The sequence below is a fragment of the Gobius niger genome (genome assembly GCF_951799975.1).
Source record: "Gobius niger genome assembly, chromosome: 1".
NCBI classification, from domain to species: Eukaryota; Metazoa; Chordata; class Actinopteri; order Gobiiformes; family Gobiidae; genus Gobius; species Gobius niger.
Window position 1 is genome coordinate 24,533,289 of NC_136852.1, and position 21,712 is coordinate 24,555,000.

A 21,712-nucleotide genomic window follows, 5' to 3' on the forward strand; every position below is an offset into this window, starting at 1 on the left:
CACTCTCCCAAAAATAACAGCATCAAAGGACAGACAGCGGCTTCAGGTGGATCCCGCCGGAGGGAGGGTCAACGCTGTCACACACCTGCAGCATATGGGCCTCACACGGCGAGGGAAGCACTGGCACATAATGGGGGAGCGAAGCACAGGCTCAGACAGAAAATATCCACAGTGTTTTATGCAGTCTTTGAGTTCCTACTTTATATTGACTAAAAATGCAAAAGATGAGGAATAACTGAATCTGAAATCCTGCCCCTGTATCCAAACGCCTAAGGAAAAGGAAGCAGATACTAAGTTACTAAATATTTGCTGCACAAAGTCTAATGAGATGGTTGATTTCGGGAGTCATTTTGGCCGTTTGCTGTCCTGTGATTGACCAGTAGATAAGTGCATTGTCAAGTGCACAGCTAAAAACAAAGACAATCTTTAGTTTCATTTTTGAACCATTGACGTCAAAAAGCAGTGATAGAAGTGCTACATTTTCGTGCTTAAAGGGACGAGGTTGACAATTTAAATTACATATACTTACATGTGTTTGCTACTGCCACCTCAGGTCTTATGTGTAACTGCAGTTTCTATATTAAGCTTGTGCATTCAGACCCGAATTAACAACTTTTTGAGTGACAGTCTACACATTAGGACATGGCTGGACCCATTAAAGGTGCACTATGCAACTTTTTATGAGGACTTTTTTTTATATATATATTTCTGCGTATTTGACCTTGTAGTGACCCAGTGGCTATGAGTGATCAGCATGACCTGCCATTATTTACGTCACAGTGGTCTCTGCCGCTCCAGGATCAATTGGAACAGTCTTCACAAGGATGTGAGACCGGCCTCAACTCTGACAATGTTCAAATCCAGGCTGAAAACAGTTCTTTTTACCCGTGCATATGACAACTGAAAGTATTTTATCTGCACTCCTGCCTTTTACTGTAATTGATTCATTTTTGTGCTGATGTTTTTATTGATTTGATCTGCTTTCTTGTAATTTTATGCAACTGTGAAGGACTTTGAATTGCCTTGGGTATGAATTGCGCTCTACAAATAAACTTGCCTTTTCACTGCGGACGGAGCCTCTCACCAGAAAACCTGCATGTTCCCACCCGGCTCAGCTAGATTAAAAAAGTTGCAACAAAAACCAAGATGTAGAAAAGGTTGAATAAAGTTGTAATTTAATAAAAGGAGTGTAAAAGGTAATGTAAACAAAAGGGTAACAAAATAGCCAAATTAAAAGGTATTTACATAAGGTTTACAAAACTGTTACCTAAACTAAGCCAACATAAAGTGAACAAACAGAATTAGGCCTACCAAAAACCAAAGCAAAGCCACGACTAGACAAACAAGTGTCACTTGATCCCAAGTCACGTAAACGTGAACATATCAAAAAGTGACGCAACACAAACGGCAACAGGGAGCGAGTGTCTCTGAATACACAAAAGTTAGCACTAACAACAAAGAGACACAGAACACAAAACGGCATACTGGCTACAAAGGCCAGCAGCGTACTAAACACGAGTGGTCCCTGGACACACAACGTCATTAAATGACACAACAGGGACAGGGACAGGGACAGGGACAGGGACAGGGACAGGGACAGGGACAGGGACAGGGACAGGGACACAACACAGAATGGCAAACTGGCCACAAAGACCAGCAGCCCCGAATGTTTCAAAGTGTGGGCTTTTATAGGTGTGGCTGCGGCAGGTGGTTGATTCAGGCCAGGTGTTCAGATGCCACACGAATCAGGACCAGGGACGAGCAGCCAACCAGAACCGAGCTTGAAACCAGTCCTCCAATCGCAGGCCAGAGCTCACACAGCCAGATTTCCATGGAGGGAAAGGACAGGTTTAGGCCACACAAACAGATATACAAAAAGGAGGGAGCCTGGAGGCCTGGGGCTGTAACACTACAAAACAATTGATCCTGGAGCGTTGTACAGAACACCGTGATTGAAAGAAAAAGGCACCACTCATACAGCTGCTGAGTCAGTACAAGGTCAAACATCAACTTTTATGAATAAAAAGTTGCATAATGCACCTTTAAGTAAACGTACATATCTACATAGTAAGAGTTACATTCAAACACTGTCAAAAAGCAGAATTCATTGCAGACTTTCAAACTGCAAAAAGCCGTTTTCAGCCGAGAGACAAAAACAGGAGCCTGAGCTCTGTGCCTATTATGGGAAGGCCGGGCCCAGGGGAGCGCACGGTGTTTGGGAGCGCTTCGTGTAATAGACGTTTAAAGTGATTTCTCTGAAACACCATTGCGTATTCATTATAGCCCCTCTGCACACTCTGATTGGACATTTGTATCTTGGTTGGTGACCAGATGTCCGCTGCCGGGAAATAGCCTTTTCCTCTTTCTGTCTTGTTTCTTCCCATTGCAATAAAACGTTGCGCACGCCGAAAGTCAATTCACGCAATCAAGCCTCCAACATAAGACTTTTCACGTTCTGAATAGTTTCATTGGCACCGTATAGACTCATAAATACCACTGCAAAGCTGACTTTTCTGGCACCGCAGTTTTCAAAGGTCACTGGCTTTCCTTCACCCTGAAATCTGCCCAGGCACGTAAGAAAGCGGAATAAAAGCAGCCCGATTAAAAAAGAGAGATTAGAACTAAACTGATAAGGATGAATGACTCTCAAAAAGGCAATAATTAAGATTGCATTAAGACAAGTGTTTCTGTCAGCTCCCCACTCCACTCAAGCGAATTTAAATGAGCCCATTACCAGACGGTTAGCGCGAGAAACTTCATCCTCAATAATAAATGTTACAGAATAAATCATATTTAGCCGTGAGATTTCATTTCTGATTGATGAAATATGTATAATCGTGTACGGGCTAATTCGGCAGTCACACAAGTTGCCCTCACCGAAGGTTTTGTTAAGTATAATGAACGGAAATTAGAATAGTTTTTTTGCATTTCAGAGGAGATCTTTGTACTCAATTAACACATGAAAGGCAAGTTAAAACCTTCCTTGACAGTCGAGCTCCCTCTTTTAAAACTTTGTGCAAAGCTGTGTTGTTTTTGCGGAATTAGAATTTTCAATCTCGCTCGACTCCATCTCCCACCGACCCGCCTCGATCGTATCGTTTGAAATGGACGTGTGTTACTGGAATGGAGAAATAAAAGGAAGTGTAAACCGACACACCTGGCTGGACGTGCATTAAGCCAGCTCCGTGGCCCTCACAGTTCGTCCGACACAAAGGCAGTAGGTGGGAGACAGCTGCACCAGAGCGGTTCAGCGGGAGGCAGACCGGTGGCTCGTGGACTCTGGAGAAATGAGGGTCAGGAGGTGAAGGGAGCAGAGGCAGAAGTCACAGCGCCTCAGTGTGAGAGCAAATAAACAGGGAGGACTTACCGGGACAGAAAGGAGAGGAGCCAGAGGGCAGTCCTGAGAAACTGAAGGGAAGACACTGGATGCTTTAAAGGGGGCCTATTATGCAAAATCGACTTTTTCAAGCTTTACATCATGTTATTAAGTCATTCCCTCATTAAAAACATGCCTGAAGTGTTGCCTTAGCACATTCACGTATTTTCGAGTAATCTGTAGAAACTCTGATGGCAGCCATTTTAGGGATAAAACGCCTGATTCCTTCAGGAAACGCCTCCGACCTCCAGGATACGCCTCCGACCTTTCGTCACCAGCCGAGTAACCAACCACTGCTCCTCAGCAGAACCCCCTCCCCACAGTGTCTAGCCCTAAGATGTAAACAGAGTCATCATGGAGGATTAGCTTCATGTGTTGTGAACCGGAGCCACAGCAGACTTATAAAAAGACACACATCAGTGTTTCTGTTACCGAAACACCCAGGATTAAAACCGGTGACAAGAACGCTTATTTCAGTGTCTGGTTCTGCGCTGGGCCTTGATGATGCACAGAGCCTCCGGAGAAAGCTAATGCTAAGCTAAACCTCGAGTCATCACGTGAAAACGAGAAATATGCACACATAAAGTCAATAAAACCACCACACACATAAAGAACCGTTTAACAATGATCACACACGGAGCCAGGCTTGTTGATTTGGAAGTTTATTGCTCACATTTCATCTACAATGGGTCATAGCCGAGTGGCTTTCTCCCGGAGCTAACAAGCTAGCCGCGACAAGCTAACGGGAAAATTCACTGAATACAAGCAGCATATTATGCATTGAAAACGTCACTAAAACAGGCAACTGCTTGAAGCAGCCTTTATGATGATCACACACGGAGCCTGGCTTGTTGATTTTGTAGTTTATTGCTCACATTTCATCTACAGTGAGTCGTAGCCGAGTGGTTTTCTCCCGGAGCTAAGGCACTATTAGCCACGACAAGCTAACAACCTTCACCTTCACAACATTCATTGAAAACAGGCAGCATATTATGCACAGATAACGTCAATATAGCAGCAACTACTCGAAGCAGCCTTTACGATGATCACACAATGAGCCTGGCTTTACACATTTGTGGTTTATTGCAGACTTTTCATCAACAATGAGCTGTAGTCGATTATAACAAGCTAACGGGTAACCTCGAAAAACCACTGTCCACTTGCTCAGATAATGTCCGTCTTTGAATCGTATGGGCTCCTGCAGATCCTGGTGTCGTCCATGGGGGTATAGTTAGAGATCCATAGGGCATGGCAGATGCAAAGAGATAGCCTCCAAACAGCAGTTATTTTTCAGGCAAGAGCCCCTTCCAAGCGTCCGGTGTGGAAGGTTCATCTCCAAATAATATCCTGTGTGGCCATTGTTCACAAAGTGATAAACAGTAGCTCCTTTCCAACAATAAAAATTAAAATGCACCGATCGTAGTTTCAATACAGTTGAGACAACGAGCGCAGTGTTGTTGTGATGCCACAGACAGCGTGTGGAGGGGGCGTGTCGGAAAGGGTCAGAGGTTCTTAAAGAGACAGGGGCCTATTTCAAGTCTTTCGCTACCGCCATTTTGAAAGAGCAATTTTATACAAGGCAGTTATTCTAATTTACTGCATTTACAGACCAACAGAAGGTTTCGTCATCATTGTAGTGTGCCATAGACTGGTGCTATGTGGCTGAAAAAAGCATAATACCCCCTCTTTAAGACAAGTTTTTTTTCCACTGTGTGTTTTTTTTGTTTTTTTTGTAGCAAATGTTGTAGAGAGCAGCAGACCACTGTCAGGCACTGAGACAGTTCCCCCTCACAGACTAACAACTGTGAAACATTTGTGAGATACATCCAAGCAAACCGACCATGAAGAACAGAGACAATACTAATTGATTTCAGATTAGCCACCACTGAAGGACAGCTTCATCTTCCAGGCTGACGGGAAGTATATGATTTTGGTTGACGCTGCACTTTTGATGTAGCTTAAAAAAGAACAGGATCGAATTCACAGAACCTCCACTGAAATCAGAAAAGGGCCGACGGGGATTGAAGATTTAATCACATGGGCAGCGGCTGCCAGTCGCATTTTAAAATGGACTTTGAAATCTTGAGTTCCGCTGACTGGAGGAGGACTAGTCCCTCTGACATCGCTGACCTCTGGAGCTGTTGGTATTCTGTCATTGTCGGCTGGAGTGTGCTTAAAAACTCGTGGGGATAGATGAGCTTTCGGGCACTTTATTCCCTTTGACAACTTTGCACACGGCCTTGCATCTGTCATTGGTGTCTCGATGAGCAGTCGGTGTGCCGGCAGTGGATGTCACAGCGCCTGTTGAACCCTCAAACATCACTAGGCAGTCATGACATGTAAAGCCATTATTTTTGCGCAGTGATTTGTGATTTGTCATTTAACGATGAAGTTCTGCTCTGTAAAATATTCTGCAATGTTAAATATTGCATTGCAGGACAATCTGAACAGGAGGGAAGATGATGCCCAAATGCTACATACTTTTGAATCATCGTCGAATAAGACTGTTCTGAACTTTCCCTCCCACCCACTCTCTACAAAGTTGCTGGTCAACTGCAAAAGTTCGTTCAGTAACAGACGGTTACAGCCACGCTGGGAGGCACAGGAAGTGCCTGTCGCCATCCAACGACTGAACTCTGCCCCTTGAAATAACTGTACTTTGCATATCCTACCTCTCTGTAAAGTCTGCATGATATCAAGGGGAGAGAGTGAATGAGAGTTAGTGTGAGAGATAGAGAGAGAGAGTGCGCGAGTGAGGGAGTGAGTGAGTGAGAGATAGTGAAAGAATGAGAGAGAGTCCGAGAGAGTGAGTGAGTGAGGGTAAGTGTGAGAGAAAGAAAGAAAGAAGGAAAGAAAGGGAGAAAGAGAGAGAGTGTGTGTGTGAGAGAGAGAGAGAGCAAGAGAGTGAGAAAGAAAAGAAAGAGAGAGAGAGAGGAAGAGAGAGAGAGAGAGAGAGAGAGCAAGAAAGAGAGAGCACGAGAGAATGCAAGAGAGAGAAATAGAAAGAGAGTGAGAAAGAAAGAAAGAGCGAGAGAGAAAGAAAGAAAGACAGAGCAAGAGAAAGAGAGTGAGAAAGAGAGAGAGAGAGAAAGAGAGAGAGAGAGAGAAAGAAAGAGAGAAAGAAAGAAAGAGAGTGAGAGAGACAGAGATAGATAGATAGATAGATAGATAGATAGATAGATAGATAGATAGATAGATAGATAGATAGATAGATAGATAGATAGATAGATAGATAGATAGATAGATAGATAGATAGATAGAAAGAAAGAAAGAAAGAAAGAAAGAAAGAAAGAAAGAAAGAAAGAAAGAAAGAAAGAAAGAAAGAAAGAAAGAGAGAGAGAGAGAGAGAGAGAGAGAGAGAGAGAGAGAGAGAGAGAGAGAGAGAGAGAGAGAGAGAGAGAGAGATTTGGTCATATCCTAGATTATAACTCGTGTTTTATTTTAATCTTATGAGGTGAGGTTCACTTCATTAAGTCCTGGGTAACTCAAAGTTTCCTTCCCAATTGGCGGAGGCATTTGTCTGTAACAATAAGAATTCCCCCCCTGTGGACTAATAAAGTCTTTCTGATTCAGATTCTGCAGAGACACATCGTGGGAGCAAGAGCGGAGACATCGCTCCACACAATGTATCCTTCTGCAGGTAAAAGATTTAAATGCGTGGCTGAAAAACTCAATAAAGTGACAAAAAAAGCGTGGGAGTCCGTATATTTCCAGTGATGTGTAACAGTGATTGACGGGGGGAAGAGCAGGCATCACGTCGAACACAGAAACAGATGGGAGCGGCATGCAAAGCAACCCACTGCGGCGCCCACGGAACTATGCGTAAAGGCTGCCCCCTACTGCTCCATATGAGAACTGCACGGTTCGGTGACATCTATCAAGCAACATATATCGAGACAGCAGCAATGGTGTGATTTCACATTCATCATGCAGAGACATATAGACTTGCTCGCAGGTTAATGGCTATGTTTCGGTGATGTATTGCGAGCATAAGGCATTTTTCTATCTCCTAGGCTTTTTTTTTTTTCCTTTTTCAACTCCTCTTGGGAATCGAACCCACAGGCGCATGAGGGAATCTGGCGCACTTGCATGTTTTTTCATATTGTTATTCAGATCCTCTGTCTTCTTGATCGTCTTAGCAGCCTACAGCGGCACCAAAGGCTCGAGAAAGAAGATTCATCGAACGTTTTTTGCTCAAAGCTGAACATGTCTTATTCATACTACACGTAGAGACGTCGCTGAGGGTGATACTGACCAAGGACAAGAACAGACCGGGCTCTCCTCCACATAACAGGGCTCCGCATGAATAGATGCACACGCGAAATAGATTTGAATCTGCAAACATGCTGTTGCACAGAAATCCAATTTGACTCGAGAATGACAAGGTTAATTATTATAGTCATGCACAAAAGGAGACGCTGGTAAATGTTAAATAAGAAAAAAGAAAAAGAAAAAAACACTGTGCCTTTCAATGTAAAGTGTTCAAAATGTGCGTTTGCATATTTTCTGTGCCCTGTTCATGTAGTGCGTAATAAATCACCAGACCAAGCTGGAGTTTTTTCCCACCACACAATTATGATCAAAAAGACAGGAGACCGCGTAGAATGTATTAACATTGTTTATTCACTACATTTTCCAGTGTTATTTTCCTAAGTAATTTCAACCCGACAGTAAGAACATCATTTTACATATGTACACTTTTACCATTAGTAATATATCACGTCTTTTTGATCTATGTACACGACCCAGACTGTCCAGAGCAGAGCCTAAGCCTGCTTATTCAAAATGAGTGACACTGTGTGCTGTTCTACCCTCATTACTGCCGCTTACAGACCAAAAAAGAAAAAAAAAACAGAGCGAGAGAGAGCAAAAATCCCATGTTTTGCGGCAAGTTTGACAAACAAGAGCTAAGGGTTTTGGATCTACAAAGTTAAGATCATTTGGAAAACACTGACAGACAAATATGTATCAGACTCTGACCTCTGCACAGACGACCACAGCAGCTTTGATCAGGGAGAACAAAACTTGCACAATGTAGATGGGCACACGCCGAAGCAAAGACCAAAAACTTTCAATCAAAAAGAAAAATGCATGTGTGAGGGACGGTGGCTTCTTAAGACCTTTGAAGAGTCGAGTTGGGGGAATAGTTTAGTTAAGACACAAAACTTTTTTTTTTTTTTTTTTTTTCCTTTTAAGCCGTGCAAAGTTCTTCAATGTTTTTTGTTTTGTTCATTCAACAAAGCACCGTTGAGTTGACCCATTTGCTATATACTGTATCATATAACCTTTGATAATCCACGTCTGCAGGTTTTACACGCGTGAGCTCAATTGTGGATTCTTGAAGAAACTGCAACTTGCCCCCGTCCTCAATCAGAGACAGCTCACCGTGTCACCACATTAACACCCTGTTGCCTCAGTCCTCCTGCACTCAATACAGCAGTGATTGGTAGAGCACTAGGAGCCCAAAAGATTCATGGTTTAAGCCCTGTTTGTACCCTCAGTATATGGGGCTTCATATTCTTTAAAGTAGGGGTATTATGCTTTTTGCGGGTATTTGGCAATAATCTCATAAACACATCTTTATTACTGTCTCACACTTTGTTAGCAGTGTTGGGCAAGTTACTTTAAAACTGTAATGTATTCTGTATTAGTAGTTACAGCTATAAAAATGTAGTATGTTTGTATTACACAGTACTGTGTCAAAATTGTAGCTGAGTTACACTACTTTGAGTTACTTTTGAGTTACTTTTGGTAAAATATAAACTAAAAATAGCAATAATGCCACTGAGCAAAACTACTGTCAAAGACTTATTTTTCTTTTTTTCGTTGTTACATTTAAATGCACTTGTAACTCGAGTTACTTGAATTGAAATGGCAAATATATTCCGGTATTTTGTGTAAGTAATATGTTATATTCCTTAGTTACTGAAAAAAAGCTATGTATTTTTGTAACTGGTTACTTTTGTTAATACGTTGCCCCCAACACTGTTTGTTAGTGAGAAAACGCCGTATTCATGTATGAAATATCCAGTAATTTCACTTCCTGGTTTTCACGCGATCTCCCTGTAAGCCCCTCCCACCCCTCTCATCTTGCTCTCCTTCAGCTGTTTCAGTAAAGAGAAATATGGCGAGAGTTTTTACTTGGCAATGAAAGGATTCAGCTTAGCAAGAGATGGAGAGGTGAGGAAAGCATTTCCTGTACACCTAGGAAGAAGGTTTTAGGGAAAAAGGAGGCGCTTTCTGGGAGCTGTCACCCTGGCGAAGATCCAATGATCGCTCAAAGATGTGCAAGTGAATAAATACACATGTTTTATGTTTTTGATGAGTGGACAACATTGTTACACAGTTTAAAAAAAAAAAAAAAAGCATAATACCCCCCCGCTTTAGGTAATCATAGTGCTCTCTGTGCATTGAAAAAGTGACAACACAATGATTTTAGCGTTTCATTCTAATTCTGTTGTTATTTTCATTTGCCCTCTTGTGTCATGTTTCTGCGCAAGGTGGAAAGATCAGAAAGAAATCAGATTACATGTATATCCCATAATGCCATGTCAGATTATGATGCTTACAAGCCGCCTCAATCATTTAGGAAAACAGATGACAGATGATCAGATTTTGGGTGTAACTGTAGCCAGAAATGCATCACTAATGTTGCTTATGTTGAGGGACCGCAGGGGACATTTCAATTTGATCTGGATTCACAGAAAATGTAAAAAAAAACAGGAACAAACCACCTGTTGCATCAAGCACCAGCTGTTGCATGTACCGCGTCGCCATTGCTCCATCAAATATTGCATCTAAGATTAAAAATATGATTAGTTGGTGCATTAGTCAGTGCACAGTAAAAAAAAAAAAGAAGATTGCAATAATATGCAACTACACCTTGGTTAAAACTACACAGTGATTCTTCCCAACAATGGCAATTAGGTAACATAAGAAATGATTTCAGTACTTGAGGTCGTTGATTATAACAGTATCAGAAAGAGCCTCTTTAAAAACCCGGCGTGAGAATAAACTAGATGTTTATAGTACCTTGTTGTAAGACCTGTATTTGGCTCTAGCCCACTGCTGCATGTGTATGTACAGTAGAAAACAGTTAGTTGTAAGGAACATGTTATTAAATATAGATCTGTTTCTTTATAAAGTATTTATGAAATAAGACATCCAGTCATCCATGTCTGTGAGAGCAGCGAGTGAGTGGACAGTGACAACGATATTGAGGAAACTACAAGACAAACCACTATCCAGCATCAATTCTTGGGCTGTGATTTTAAATGAGTTTGGCTGTTGCTGGGATAGACCATCTCCCTATTAAGACAAAATAAAGAGTGAGTTTGAGACAGCAGTTCTGACATACAGTGGTTTTTAAAAAGTGCTAAATCATAACTACAACATTTGCATTCACTAAAGTGTTTTATCTCTGTATTGCACCAAGAAAACTCCTCACCCTAAGCGTCTAAGGCCATCTCAATCTGTTTTTCATTCTCATGCTTTTGCTCTCCAAACATTCCATGTTATTATTATTACCATTATTATTATTAAAAACTTCAAACAAATGCTAAGAAGAAATCATATCAGAAATCATAGGACACATGCATATTTGGAAATCCCAGCTCTTTTCAGCCTGACCATGCAGCATGGACAACAGCAGAAAATTCCTTGTGTTGCTTCAAATAAAACCAAAAATAAATCCAAACAACTAAACAATGACAATGACCCAGCCCTGAATAAGACTGTTGTGCAGGAAACTCACTCCAGCTCTGACATCATCCAAGTGGAAATACTCCACAGAAAACACTGAACAGAGAACAGTCATTGTTTAGGTCTGGTTTACAAAAAGAGTCCTGTCCAGCAAGGAATTGGCATGAAGCGAACTCTGGCTGTAATCCACTTGGAGATACAAAGGTACAGAAAGACACAGTTGTAAAGGGCAGTGGGCTGTTTCAGCCCATATGTTTTCTTGTGTTTGCAGTTATCACAACCACACACTATAGTCTCACAGAGTCTGATATCCAGGCCTTAGACCAGTGATCCTGCTCTGCTCTGTGCAGGCACCATCACTGGCACTGCCCCCATGCGCTCCAGCGTGGCCTGGCTCACTGCGTACGAGTGCGTGTGCTGCCCGTGTGTGGATGTCACCACGGGCTTCAGGCTCACAGAGCCATTACTGCGCATGGCGGGAGGTGAAGGCGCAGAGTTTGTGGTCACCACCAGAGTCTTAGGAGGCGGCAGAGTATGGCTGCCATTAGCAAACGCTGTGGTGCTCTGAGCGGGCTGCGTGTGTCGGGACAGGGGCGCTGAGCCAGGGGCTGCGGCTGAGGAGCTGTGGGTGTGTGGGGCACCCTGAGACTGTCCGTGAGAATGTCCATGAGTCCCATGCGTACCATGTGATCCATGTGTCCCATGTCCTGCCTGTGCACCGTGCCCTGGGTGGGTCCCATGTCCCCCATGTCCAGCATGAGGTCCATGTCCAACATGAGGTCCATGTCCAGCATGAGGTCCATGTCCAGCATGAGGTGCATGTCCAGCATGAGGTGCATGTCCTGCGTGTGTCCCCCCCTGGGCGGCAGTGGCAGTGGAGAAGGCTTGCCGCGTGTCCCCGTTGTAGCGCGTGTAGGAGTTGGTGTCGTAGTTGGGTTTGGGGTTGTGCCAGTAGCGGCTGTTGTAAGTGTTGGTGGAGGTCAGAGTGTCGTTTTCTGAGGAGGACGCATCTGCATGAAAAGCCTTCACTGATGAGGACCTCTTTGGAGGAAGATCATCCTCTCTGGAATGGATACACATATGTTCATCAGAATCTTTTCTGGGATTAAGAATTTTATCAACAAGCAAAGATCACCAACTAAACCCTAAGTGGGCTTTTCAATATTACACTAAGATTTAAGGCTGTCTCGCTGTCAAAATGCAGAATCTACATAGTTTGAATTAACTTCAGCTAAAACCTTATCATAAACTTTTCTCCATGAGGCAAGATGCAGACGGGGTTTCTCATTGTTGACACAATGGCTGCGTGGAAAAGTAATAAAAGGCAGAGAAACATGGCTGTTAAAATGTCATGTTATCTCTGTTCTAATTAATGCTGTGAACAGTCTTGTAGGACTGTGTTTAGCCCAAATGAAACAGATGTTATCCCAATCAAGCGGAGCTGAAATGTCTGAGTGATCACTAATCTTCCAAATGACTCATGAAATGATGGCACACAATTTAAAAATACCCATAAATGTCACATATAATGAAAAATATACAACCATACAACGCTATATTTGACCTGTCAATGGAGAGTTTTATTACACCCAAGATAACGCAGCGCTCATGGAATTGCTGTGAAATTTGTACAATGGACTAACCTGATTTCATTGGGAATCTCCTCCTCGTCGTATTTGTTCTTGTTTCTCCAGTAAAACAACGAGACCACCACTAACAGAGCGCAGATGATGACCGCCAGGATCCCTGTGGCAATGGTTCCTGCAATCAGGCCAACACTCTGGGGCGGAGCTGTGCAACAGAACGACACAATATGGTTACGTGAAGTCACCGATTTTCCTTCTTGTAAATGCACTACGACTAAGACATGTTAGTATTACATGTAAATGCTCAATGTACACTCGTCATGAGAGGCGACAGTGGCTCTTTGGTAACAATCGTCCACAACCCTGATTGACCTCCTTTCCTCCTGTTAATGCACCTCTGGGGAAATTCACATGCCTTCCCGAAGTTCAAGTGTGGAGTTTGAGTGAAAGGGGGGCAGTTTTGGCTGTGGAAGTAGTGTAGAAGCCTGTTTAGAAAGCAGCTTTTTATGGACATTAGGTGGCGGTCAAACTCATTAATAATCATAAAGAAATCAAGAGGGACAGTGAAGAGTAATCATCTGTGGCAGCACGAGATGAGCTCAGCCAGGCGACAAAAACACTGAAGTTGTTTTAGCAGTTGGCAAAGAGGGGATGCCAAGAAGTGCGGAGAAGCAAGTCAATTGGCTTTGAAGTGTCTAGACAAAACAAACTAATTATTATTAGAGCCAACAAGAGTCACAATCTCCCCGAAAAAACATCCAAGTTCACTGCTTGGTCAAGATGTTCCACTGTGAACTTGTCCCATGCATTCGACCCATTCTTCCGATTCTGCCGGGACAACCTAAAAGGCGCAGAGGGCGGCCGCGGTGCAGTGCGAAAATGCTAGTTCTCCATCATTTTCTCTGTCTATTTGGCAAGCAGTGTTTTCCGACATTGACTCGACAGACACAGTTGGCACTTAGCTGTCTGTCGGCTTCCACTGACATTGAGCCTTTCGCTGTCACAAAACAAAATAAGAGACTTGAAAACCAACAATCCCTCTCGTCGTGAATACACTTGTCCTTTTTTATTATTGTCTTGTTTTGTTGAAGTGCCAATCAGAGATACTCTTTTCAGCAGACAGCGTTTGCAGGGCTGCCGGGTCGGGCCAGCCGTGTCGGAGCATTAGGGTCACTTTAGAAGAGGTGGATAAGGCAATACTCACGGGCCGCGACCTGCACGTTGAGCAGACAGGTGCTCTTGCCGATGGCGTTGCTGGAGGTGCACTGGTAGAGCCCTGAGGTGCTGGTGCTAATGTTTCTCAGAGTCACAGTTCCCTGCATCTGATCTGGAAATAGACGGATGAAACAAGTCAACAGTTATGATGCAAATGGAGCGACAAAGGTTGTGAAAATCATGCGCAAATTCCTTTCTTTCACAAATGATGAGTCTTGGGTTAGTGTTCACGCTGCATAACACTGGGCACCGGTATTCTTTAAAAAGACCCAAAATTAGGCTTTCTTCTTTGAGATTGTAGGCTTGTTGTAATGTTATTCCTTCATGAAAACCATGCCTGGAAGTCCTGTAAGTTCTGCATATTAATGGGGTGAGTTTTTTGGTTGTCCAGGCGTGTTCCATAATAGCGAAGGTTTTCAAAAAGTAGTCATCTGGGTGGGTCATTTTAATGTTGAAAATGTTTTGTCTCTAATCCATGAACATAAACCTTACAGATGAAAATAAACCTATTTTATGACACAGCATGTACCATTGTACTATTAGCTTGCCATTCAGCAGCTTCATTGTTAACGTTTTGTAGGAGTAGCCCAAGGATTTAGCTTTTTACTTTCTGTCAAAATTGATTGTGATATAGAAAAATATAGAAAGTTAAGACTCTAACGTATCATTGAGCATTAACAACATTACATTCAGTTTGTATGACCTTAAAACAAGGTCAATTGATCTATTCTAGTTTTTCATGACTATATAATAAAAACACATATTTACAATGTTAGCTGAGTATACATGTAACATTTTCCCGTCAATCTTAATTTTTATTTATTGACCTGTACCCGGAGGAAACCTACGCAGACACGGGGAGAACAGGCAAACTCCACACAGAAAGGCCCCGCCCAGGTGGGAATCGAACCAGGTGGGAATCGAACACAGTTATTTCTGTATGATTAAACATGATTAAACATGATTAAACATAAACAACACATATTTGGTTTATCAGGGCTGAGCGATATTGCAGTGTTTATGGTTTATTTTTGTATGATGAATGAAATGAAAAGGATATCTGAAAAGAGATGTGCATAAATCTTATGGTATGGTATACTGTATGAGTCATTCATTTTGCACGGCTGTAAACGAGAAATCCTATGACATCACGCATAGTTCCGGTGGCCTTTTTGAACATCAAAATAGCATTTTGCAGTAATACAACATGTAACAATACTTCTACTCAGGATGAAAATGAAAGACAACTGATTGAAAAGTTAAAACACGGCCCCAGATGAGTGTAATCATGCTGAAAGTTTATGTGATGTTGCGATGCATAAGAGATAAGGGGTAAGTTTATAAAAGTTTTTGAACTGCTTCCTACTTCTTTTGAACACAATAGTCTTGTTTTTTTCTTTCTTCTGTAAAAGATTATATAACTACTTTCTGCTGCAATAAATAAATAAATGAAATAAATATGTATATATTTATTTCATTATACATATATATACATATATAATTATACATATATAATTTTTTTTTTTAAATGTTTTATTATCAAGCCAAGCCTTGCAAGTGCCTAGTGGTATACAATGTTCAATGACTGGAATGACCACTACACAATTGGAAAAGAAAGGACAGCGCACCAAAGCAGCACAATCCAATGCTGAAAAACCAATATTCTACGTAGAGGTTCATTTGGTGTTCAGCATGAGACAGACACCACTTATATTGTCACTTTGCCACAAACACACTGTTGTTTGAACCATTCACTCATCCGCATCACCCCTCGGGGTCAAGGGAGGGGGCAGCAGGTTGGGCGGAGCTTGGGCAGGAGGAATTGGAGAATGGCACCTGACTTCTTTGGAACGATTGCGTTGAAGATTTACCGGCAAAGGTCGGGCAAAAGGGCACTCCGATGGCCAGCTTGTGTGTAGTACCTTGCATGGCATTGTGTGGCAGCTTGGGCAGCGCGTCCACTTTCTCCCAGGAGTAGGAGGGCGTGGGGATGGCTTCCTCCGAGCTGCAGAACAACATGATGTCGCTGCCCACGTCAAGGGTGCCCTGGATGCTACACGCGGGCACCGAGGGGGGCACTGGGAGAGGGGGGAAGAGAGAGTCAAACAAGCTCTGTTTTTTTTAATAATGCTACCTTCATAAATGCTTCACGTCGCAAAACAAGGAAGCTATTTATTATTTTGATTATGACGACCAGGCTAAAAGCAGTAAAAGCCTTCTGCTTTGTGAGTGCTTTCTTGTGTATATAGAAAATGCAGGCGTATTTCCTAGTTACATGAGGCCATTTAGTAGCAAAACAAAATGTGTTTTTCTGACAGAAACTCTTATCTAATGTAAGACTACAGCGTGTTCCGCCAGTCTATTGTAATATCAGTATTATTATTATACCAACGTGATGATGGAGACTTGAACATTGCAATTTTGGGACTGTATAATACTTTGTTGTTCAGCCAAGTACATTTGCATCTAAAAAAAATACGTATTTCATAGGGCATTCCACGGAAAATTTATTTGGCATTAACCTCTTAAACCCCATTGAACCAAGTACATTTTCTCCAGTTTGGCTTTACCCAAATCTAAAAGCATTTTGAAGAAAGCGTCGAAAATGAGATGAAAAAGTGGCAAAAAACACCCCCAAAAATGTGACAAAAACATGCCGGAAAAGCAACAATAACACAACAAAAAAGCAACAGAACACAACTAAATATGCATCAAAAATGTGACAAAAACACGGTAATAGACTCCGTCTTCTTACTCCTTCCCGTTTGCCATAATGACCACGTTCGAAGTAGAAATCATGGCGGATTTACAGACTCCTCCTACCCTGTTCTGACGAAGCATGGTCTTAAAAAGGGCATAAGGGCAGGATCTTCACTGTAGACTCGGCCCTCACGGGGCACATTGTTAAGTCATAGCCGTGCCATTAGCTCTAATGCTAACGGCCTGTCAATCAAAGTCTGGCCCTTATTAATATACAAGATTTCTAAAATGTTCCTTACGAAAACTAGCCTGGTTTCTTTAATTGTAACTAACCCAGCATTATAACAAGAGCAATATCTAGCTGTAGAAGCTTTAACAAAACTAGACAGGCTTTACACTTGTTTATAACGTAAAAAGAAAAGCGTGCAAAGTGCAATGCTTTCTAATGGAAAACTAGCTTTAGCTGCTGCCCCTATATGGAGGTACTACAGCAATGGCGGGCAATGCCCCTAGCGTCACAGTCGTGAAGCAGTGCAACCAGCGGCCATTTGTCAGAATGCAAAAAAAAAAAAAAAAAAAAAATTAATCAGTTTTGTAGGTCTTAGCTTTCAAATGAGGCATTACATTGGTCTATTAGGCTCTAAGTCCCACTTGAGAAGCTTTTTGATTTGGGTAAAAACAAACTGGAGAAAATGTGCTTGGTTAAGGTTGGGGGTCAAAAAAAGTACTTACTAATACCATAATGCACCAGCATTAATCTTATCAGTGTTTGGTGTGTGAGAGTTACCCAGGACTGTGAGCCCCACGACCCCGATGTTGCGGCCCCCTCCGTCGGGAAAGTTGTTGACCAGGCACTGGTACGTCCCGGTGTCGGATAGCTGTGTGTTGTTGATGACGATGGAGGCACTTGTGCTCGGCATAGTGGCCACGAAGCCCACGCGGTCACTCAGATGGTTGGCCAGACGGAAGACCTGCCCATTCTGATAGATTATCACCTGGAAGCAAGAGGAAACGGCTCAGTTTTCTTCCATCGCATTAAACACTATTTACTGCAACAAAGGATTGAACTAATCAAACTAAACAGACAAATTTCACATCAAGAGAGTATTTTTGGTGAATTGGGTCCCAATGAAGAAAATACTACTGGTGGGCTCTTCTTTCTAATGGTGTGTTACTGCAGTCTGCCACTAGATGGAGACCTAGTACTGCTAAACAAGCTCAGCGGGGTCACTACAGTGGACAAAGAGAAGAGAAAATGACCGTTTTTTTTTAAGGCACCAGACAAACAGACGGACTCAACTGAAAACCTTTCATTTGTAAGTATCCATTTCTTCTTCTCTGAACAGTCCTGAGAGACGATCTAAAAGTGTCTCTCTGCTAGATAGTTCTATGGTGCTCTTTGGATAAAAGCTTCTTCTAAATGGTATGCATAATTGAAAAACGTCAACTTGCAAACTGCTGTGTGCAACCAAAAGTAGAATCAACGAATGAGCATTGTATTTTATATTCTAGCTACAGTCGAGGGGTTAAAGGGTTGACATATTCAGTGTTTAGTACAGAAAGGTCAGCCACAGTTTTTGAAATGAACACAGTATGTCAAGGCTTAGGAAAAATGTGCCAGTAAAAATAAAAAGGGCACATAGGATGTTGATATGAACATTTAGGCTGTTATAGTTATATAGCTAACCCTGTGCGCGATTCAAGTAAAGCTTCAACAATTAGAGACAAAAGCCCTTCCAAAATAATACTAAAACATTTAACAACTGATAACAGTATCAGTAATAACATCTGCCAATACAGAGTTATTATTATTTTGTCCAGGTTATTCAATACACAACCCCTCATACAGAAACACATATATGTGTATATATATTTAAAAATCCCATATTCAGCGTAAAAAATTGGTGGATCAAATTTAAGTTGCAAGCACAGTAAAATGAACTGCTTTATTACTTAATTAATGGAGTAAAATAATACAAACTGTGCCGCTACAATCTCATTTAGTTTCCACTTTCTTAAAGTTGCACTTTATTAGCCTGACAAGCCTCTCGCAGTCTTTAATGGTTCCCAAAGTTGGGACCCATCATTAAAGCAGATTTTAAATGTGTTGCACCTTAAATTATTATAAATGCTAACGTTAACAGTTGTTGTGATTTTGAGAGTCGTGGCCTGAAAAGTTTGGGAACCCCTGTCATACGCTGCAAGCTACTACTGAAGCCACAGCCGCCCTGGGGTAGATTGAAGGAGGAAAGGCTGCAAACTGTGTCATTGGCCTCAGCATCAGTCAGTCAGTCAGTCAGTCAGTCACTCACTCACTCACTCACTCACTCACTCACACACACACACAGGGAAGGCTGGTGACATTGTTTATGGTAAGTCGAGGGAAAACAGATTGAGTGTAAAACAACGTATTTATAACAGAATTCCTGGGAAGCAGGATACATTTCAAAGGAGGCTTTACATCCCGAGGGGGGGGGGGGGGGGGGGGAAGTACTCAGCAGCCCTGCTGAGTAATCACTCCAAATTTGAACATCAATACTGCATGCTAGATGTTCAGAAATTGCAATTCTGAGTCTCTGAAACAAGGTGTGCCAATGCCTGGAGATTAAAACATCTTTGACACCACTTCAGGGTGTAGAGTGACTGGTTTGTTTCAGAAGCCGGAGTTTGGTAACTAAATTAGCCCGAGCGGCTCATTTGTGCGAGCGAGCCACATGCAAAACAGCTCTCACCCTCAGCTGGCCCAAACAAAAGATGAAGAGGTTGTATACCCACACACACACCATGTACTCACACACACACACACACACACACACACACACACACACACACACACACACATGCCCGAGCAGGACGGGGGAATCAGAGGGGCTATTCAGTTTGGTGAAAAGACCCCCCCATTCAATCGTTCAAAGCACCAGCCTGCCAAACAAGCGGTGCATGTGTGAGACGCCTATGTGAGAATGATGAATAATGTGTGTGCGCGCCCTCTACTGCTGCTCGCCGCTTATAAATTGCCCGGCTGCAATTTCCTGAGTGTGGCTTTGTCCTCTTCTGTGCAGATGAATGGGCAGCTCCCGTGCTCCTTCAGTGTGATGAGAACCTGCAACTGCTTCTTCAAATACATGCGCGCCGATGACATTATCATCACTATATCTTTTTCCCTCAGTTTTTCTGCCGACATGGCCTCTTTTACCCTCTCTTGACAGTTGGAGCTCCAATAACACGCTGATGACCTAACAATATAAGCCGCATGCTGCGTGAAAGTGATCCAATCAATGGGCTGCATCACGCGCCACGTCCCGGCAGCATGAATGAACCGGGATTAGAGGGGCAGAACCTTGGCCATACATTTTACCTGGACATTGCAGGAGGATGCATTCATATTTACTTTCCGACAAAAATAAATAATCCCCTAAAACATGGGTTTAGCAATGTTTATGTGATTCATCAATGGCACCCATGCAAGAAAGTAATGTTGTGTAGCTGTGGAGACTGAATGAGCGCAAGAACCTTTTAGAATCAATTGGAAATTTGATGAAGATGAATCTCACTCATCCAGAAAAATATGAAGGAGGAAGGATGATTGATTTTAACCAGAATATGCCATGGTTTGCCTGGTATAACTTACAATGTGTAGTAGACTGAAGTGTGGACAGGCGTTTTGTGTGCAGAGGGAGAAAGAATAATAATACTATGCAGAATTAAAGTACATTTTGCTGAGGATATAACATTGTGGGACAGCGCAAACTCTAAACGTGATGATTATTTACCAAGTGACGCAGTTGCGCCACTTGCGAGAGGGCGTTGCTTATAAAAAAAGAGGTCGGCTGAGGTGTGGTTTATTGCAAGCAGCACTGAGAGCGGTCTCTGATGGCAGCCTCACATTCATTTCCGTGTTTATAAAGCACTGACTTATGTTCTTCTTTAAGCATTACAGGCTCTCACAGGACAAACTAAAAATTAAGCCCATCGTGAGTTAAACAATGTTCATGTCCCGAGAGAAAGAGATGCAACCTACAGCCGGTCCCGCAGTGTTGTGGGTCGGTACTCGCTCGGCCGTAATTGCGTCAACGTGACCAAAACAAAAGCACATGTTAACCCCCCTCTCCCTCTCCCTTGCCCCTTCCCGGCCGCCGAGCCTGGTTGGAGGAAAAGGCTGTTGTACATAACACCACCATTGGTCATGGGTGTGTCTTCGCCCCACGTACTTTCCACTTAAATGCCTAAGTCTAGGAGCTGCAAGACCTCAAAGTGCGAATGTTACGCTAGAGTCTGCGTTTAGAAACACAAGATCGGGCACAGTAACTCTTAAAGATTTGCTCTCTGGAGGTGCGGAGGTTGCAGGTTCACTGGTCAGTGCTTCACGTCTCCAAAAAAACGGTGATTCTAAATTTCCCCTGTAATGAATGAGCAGGTGTCTGTCGCTGTGTCACCAAGTACAGCCTTATGTGACAAATGAGTTTGGATTGATTCCAGACACTTGCAACCTCCAAACTCAGTAAGCAGATGATAAATGTTTGATTTGCATAAACAACGTGGTAAACGTATTTGCATTACAACTATATATTTTCCTTAACATCATGTTTATTGTGATCCCATTGACCCAACAACTGATGCATATGTATACAAATGACTGCAGCACGCGCTTTCACTTCTCAATTGTTTGTGAATACAGAATCAGTCCTCGTGAACATTGCCTTGTGGTAAACAGAATTTGCTGAATCGTGTTGCCGTTCTGCGTACACTATTCATTAACGGCTCCTGTGCAGCATTAAGCACCCCGTGTTAACAGCACCACCGAGAGCTGCCCCACTTCTACAAATGGACCGATGCAGAAGCGGATAAGCCTATAGTCTGTATGGGAACAACTAGATATAAGAGTCAAAGGCCAAATCAATATATTGTATTACATGTATCAACAGGCTTACAGAAGTCTTTATCCATGCGCTTTCATTTGAGCGGCATTAACGCTTTTCCTTTGCCCCGCCTGGTGATTTATCCAAAAAAACGACTGGGGATTTTTTTTTATAACAAAAGCTAAGCTACTTGTCTGCCCTGTCATGTAACACAATATGAACTGTCATGTAACAGAATATAAAAGAACATCACTTTCCTCGCGAGCTTAAACTCC

At 42.5% G+C, this 21,712-nt stretch overlaps 1 protein-coding gene across 1 annotated transcript in view; it reads right to left on the bottom strand.

Moving 5' to 3' along the window:
• Positions 1 to 10,265: 10,265 nt before the first annotated feature.
• The window catches only part of igsf11 (immunoglobulin superfamily member 11), a 242,573-nt gene continuing 231,126 nt past the window's right edge, over positions 10,266 to 21,712 (bottom strand). Inside the window, exons 4-8 of the mRNA XM_079558355.1 lie at positions 17,366 to 17,573; positions 15,801 to 15,956; positions 13,868 to 13,990; positions 12,721 to 12,868; positions 10,266 to 12,140 (exon numbers count right to left, since the gene is read on the bottom strand). Of these exons, the coding sequence (XP_079414481.1) occupies positions 11,396 to 12,140; positions 12,721 to 12,868; positions 13,868 to 13,990; positions 15,801 to 15,956; positions 17,366 to 17,573 (1,380 nt within the window). The 3' untranslated portion in view covers positions 10,266 to 11,395. The remainder of the gene's footprint in view (positions 12,141 to 12,720; positions 12,869 to 13,867; positions 13,991 to 15,800; positions 15,957 to 17,365; positions 17,574 to 21,712) is intronic.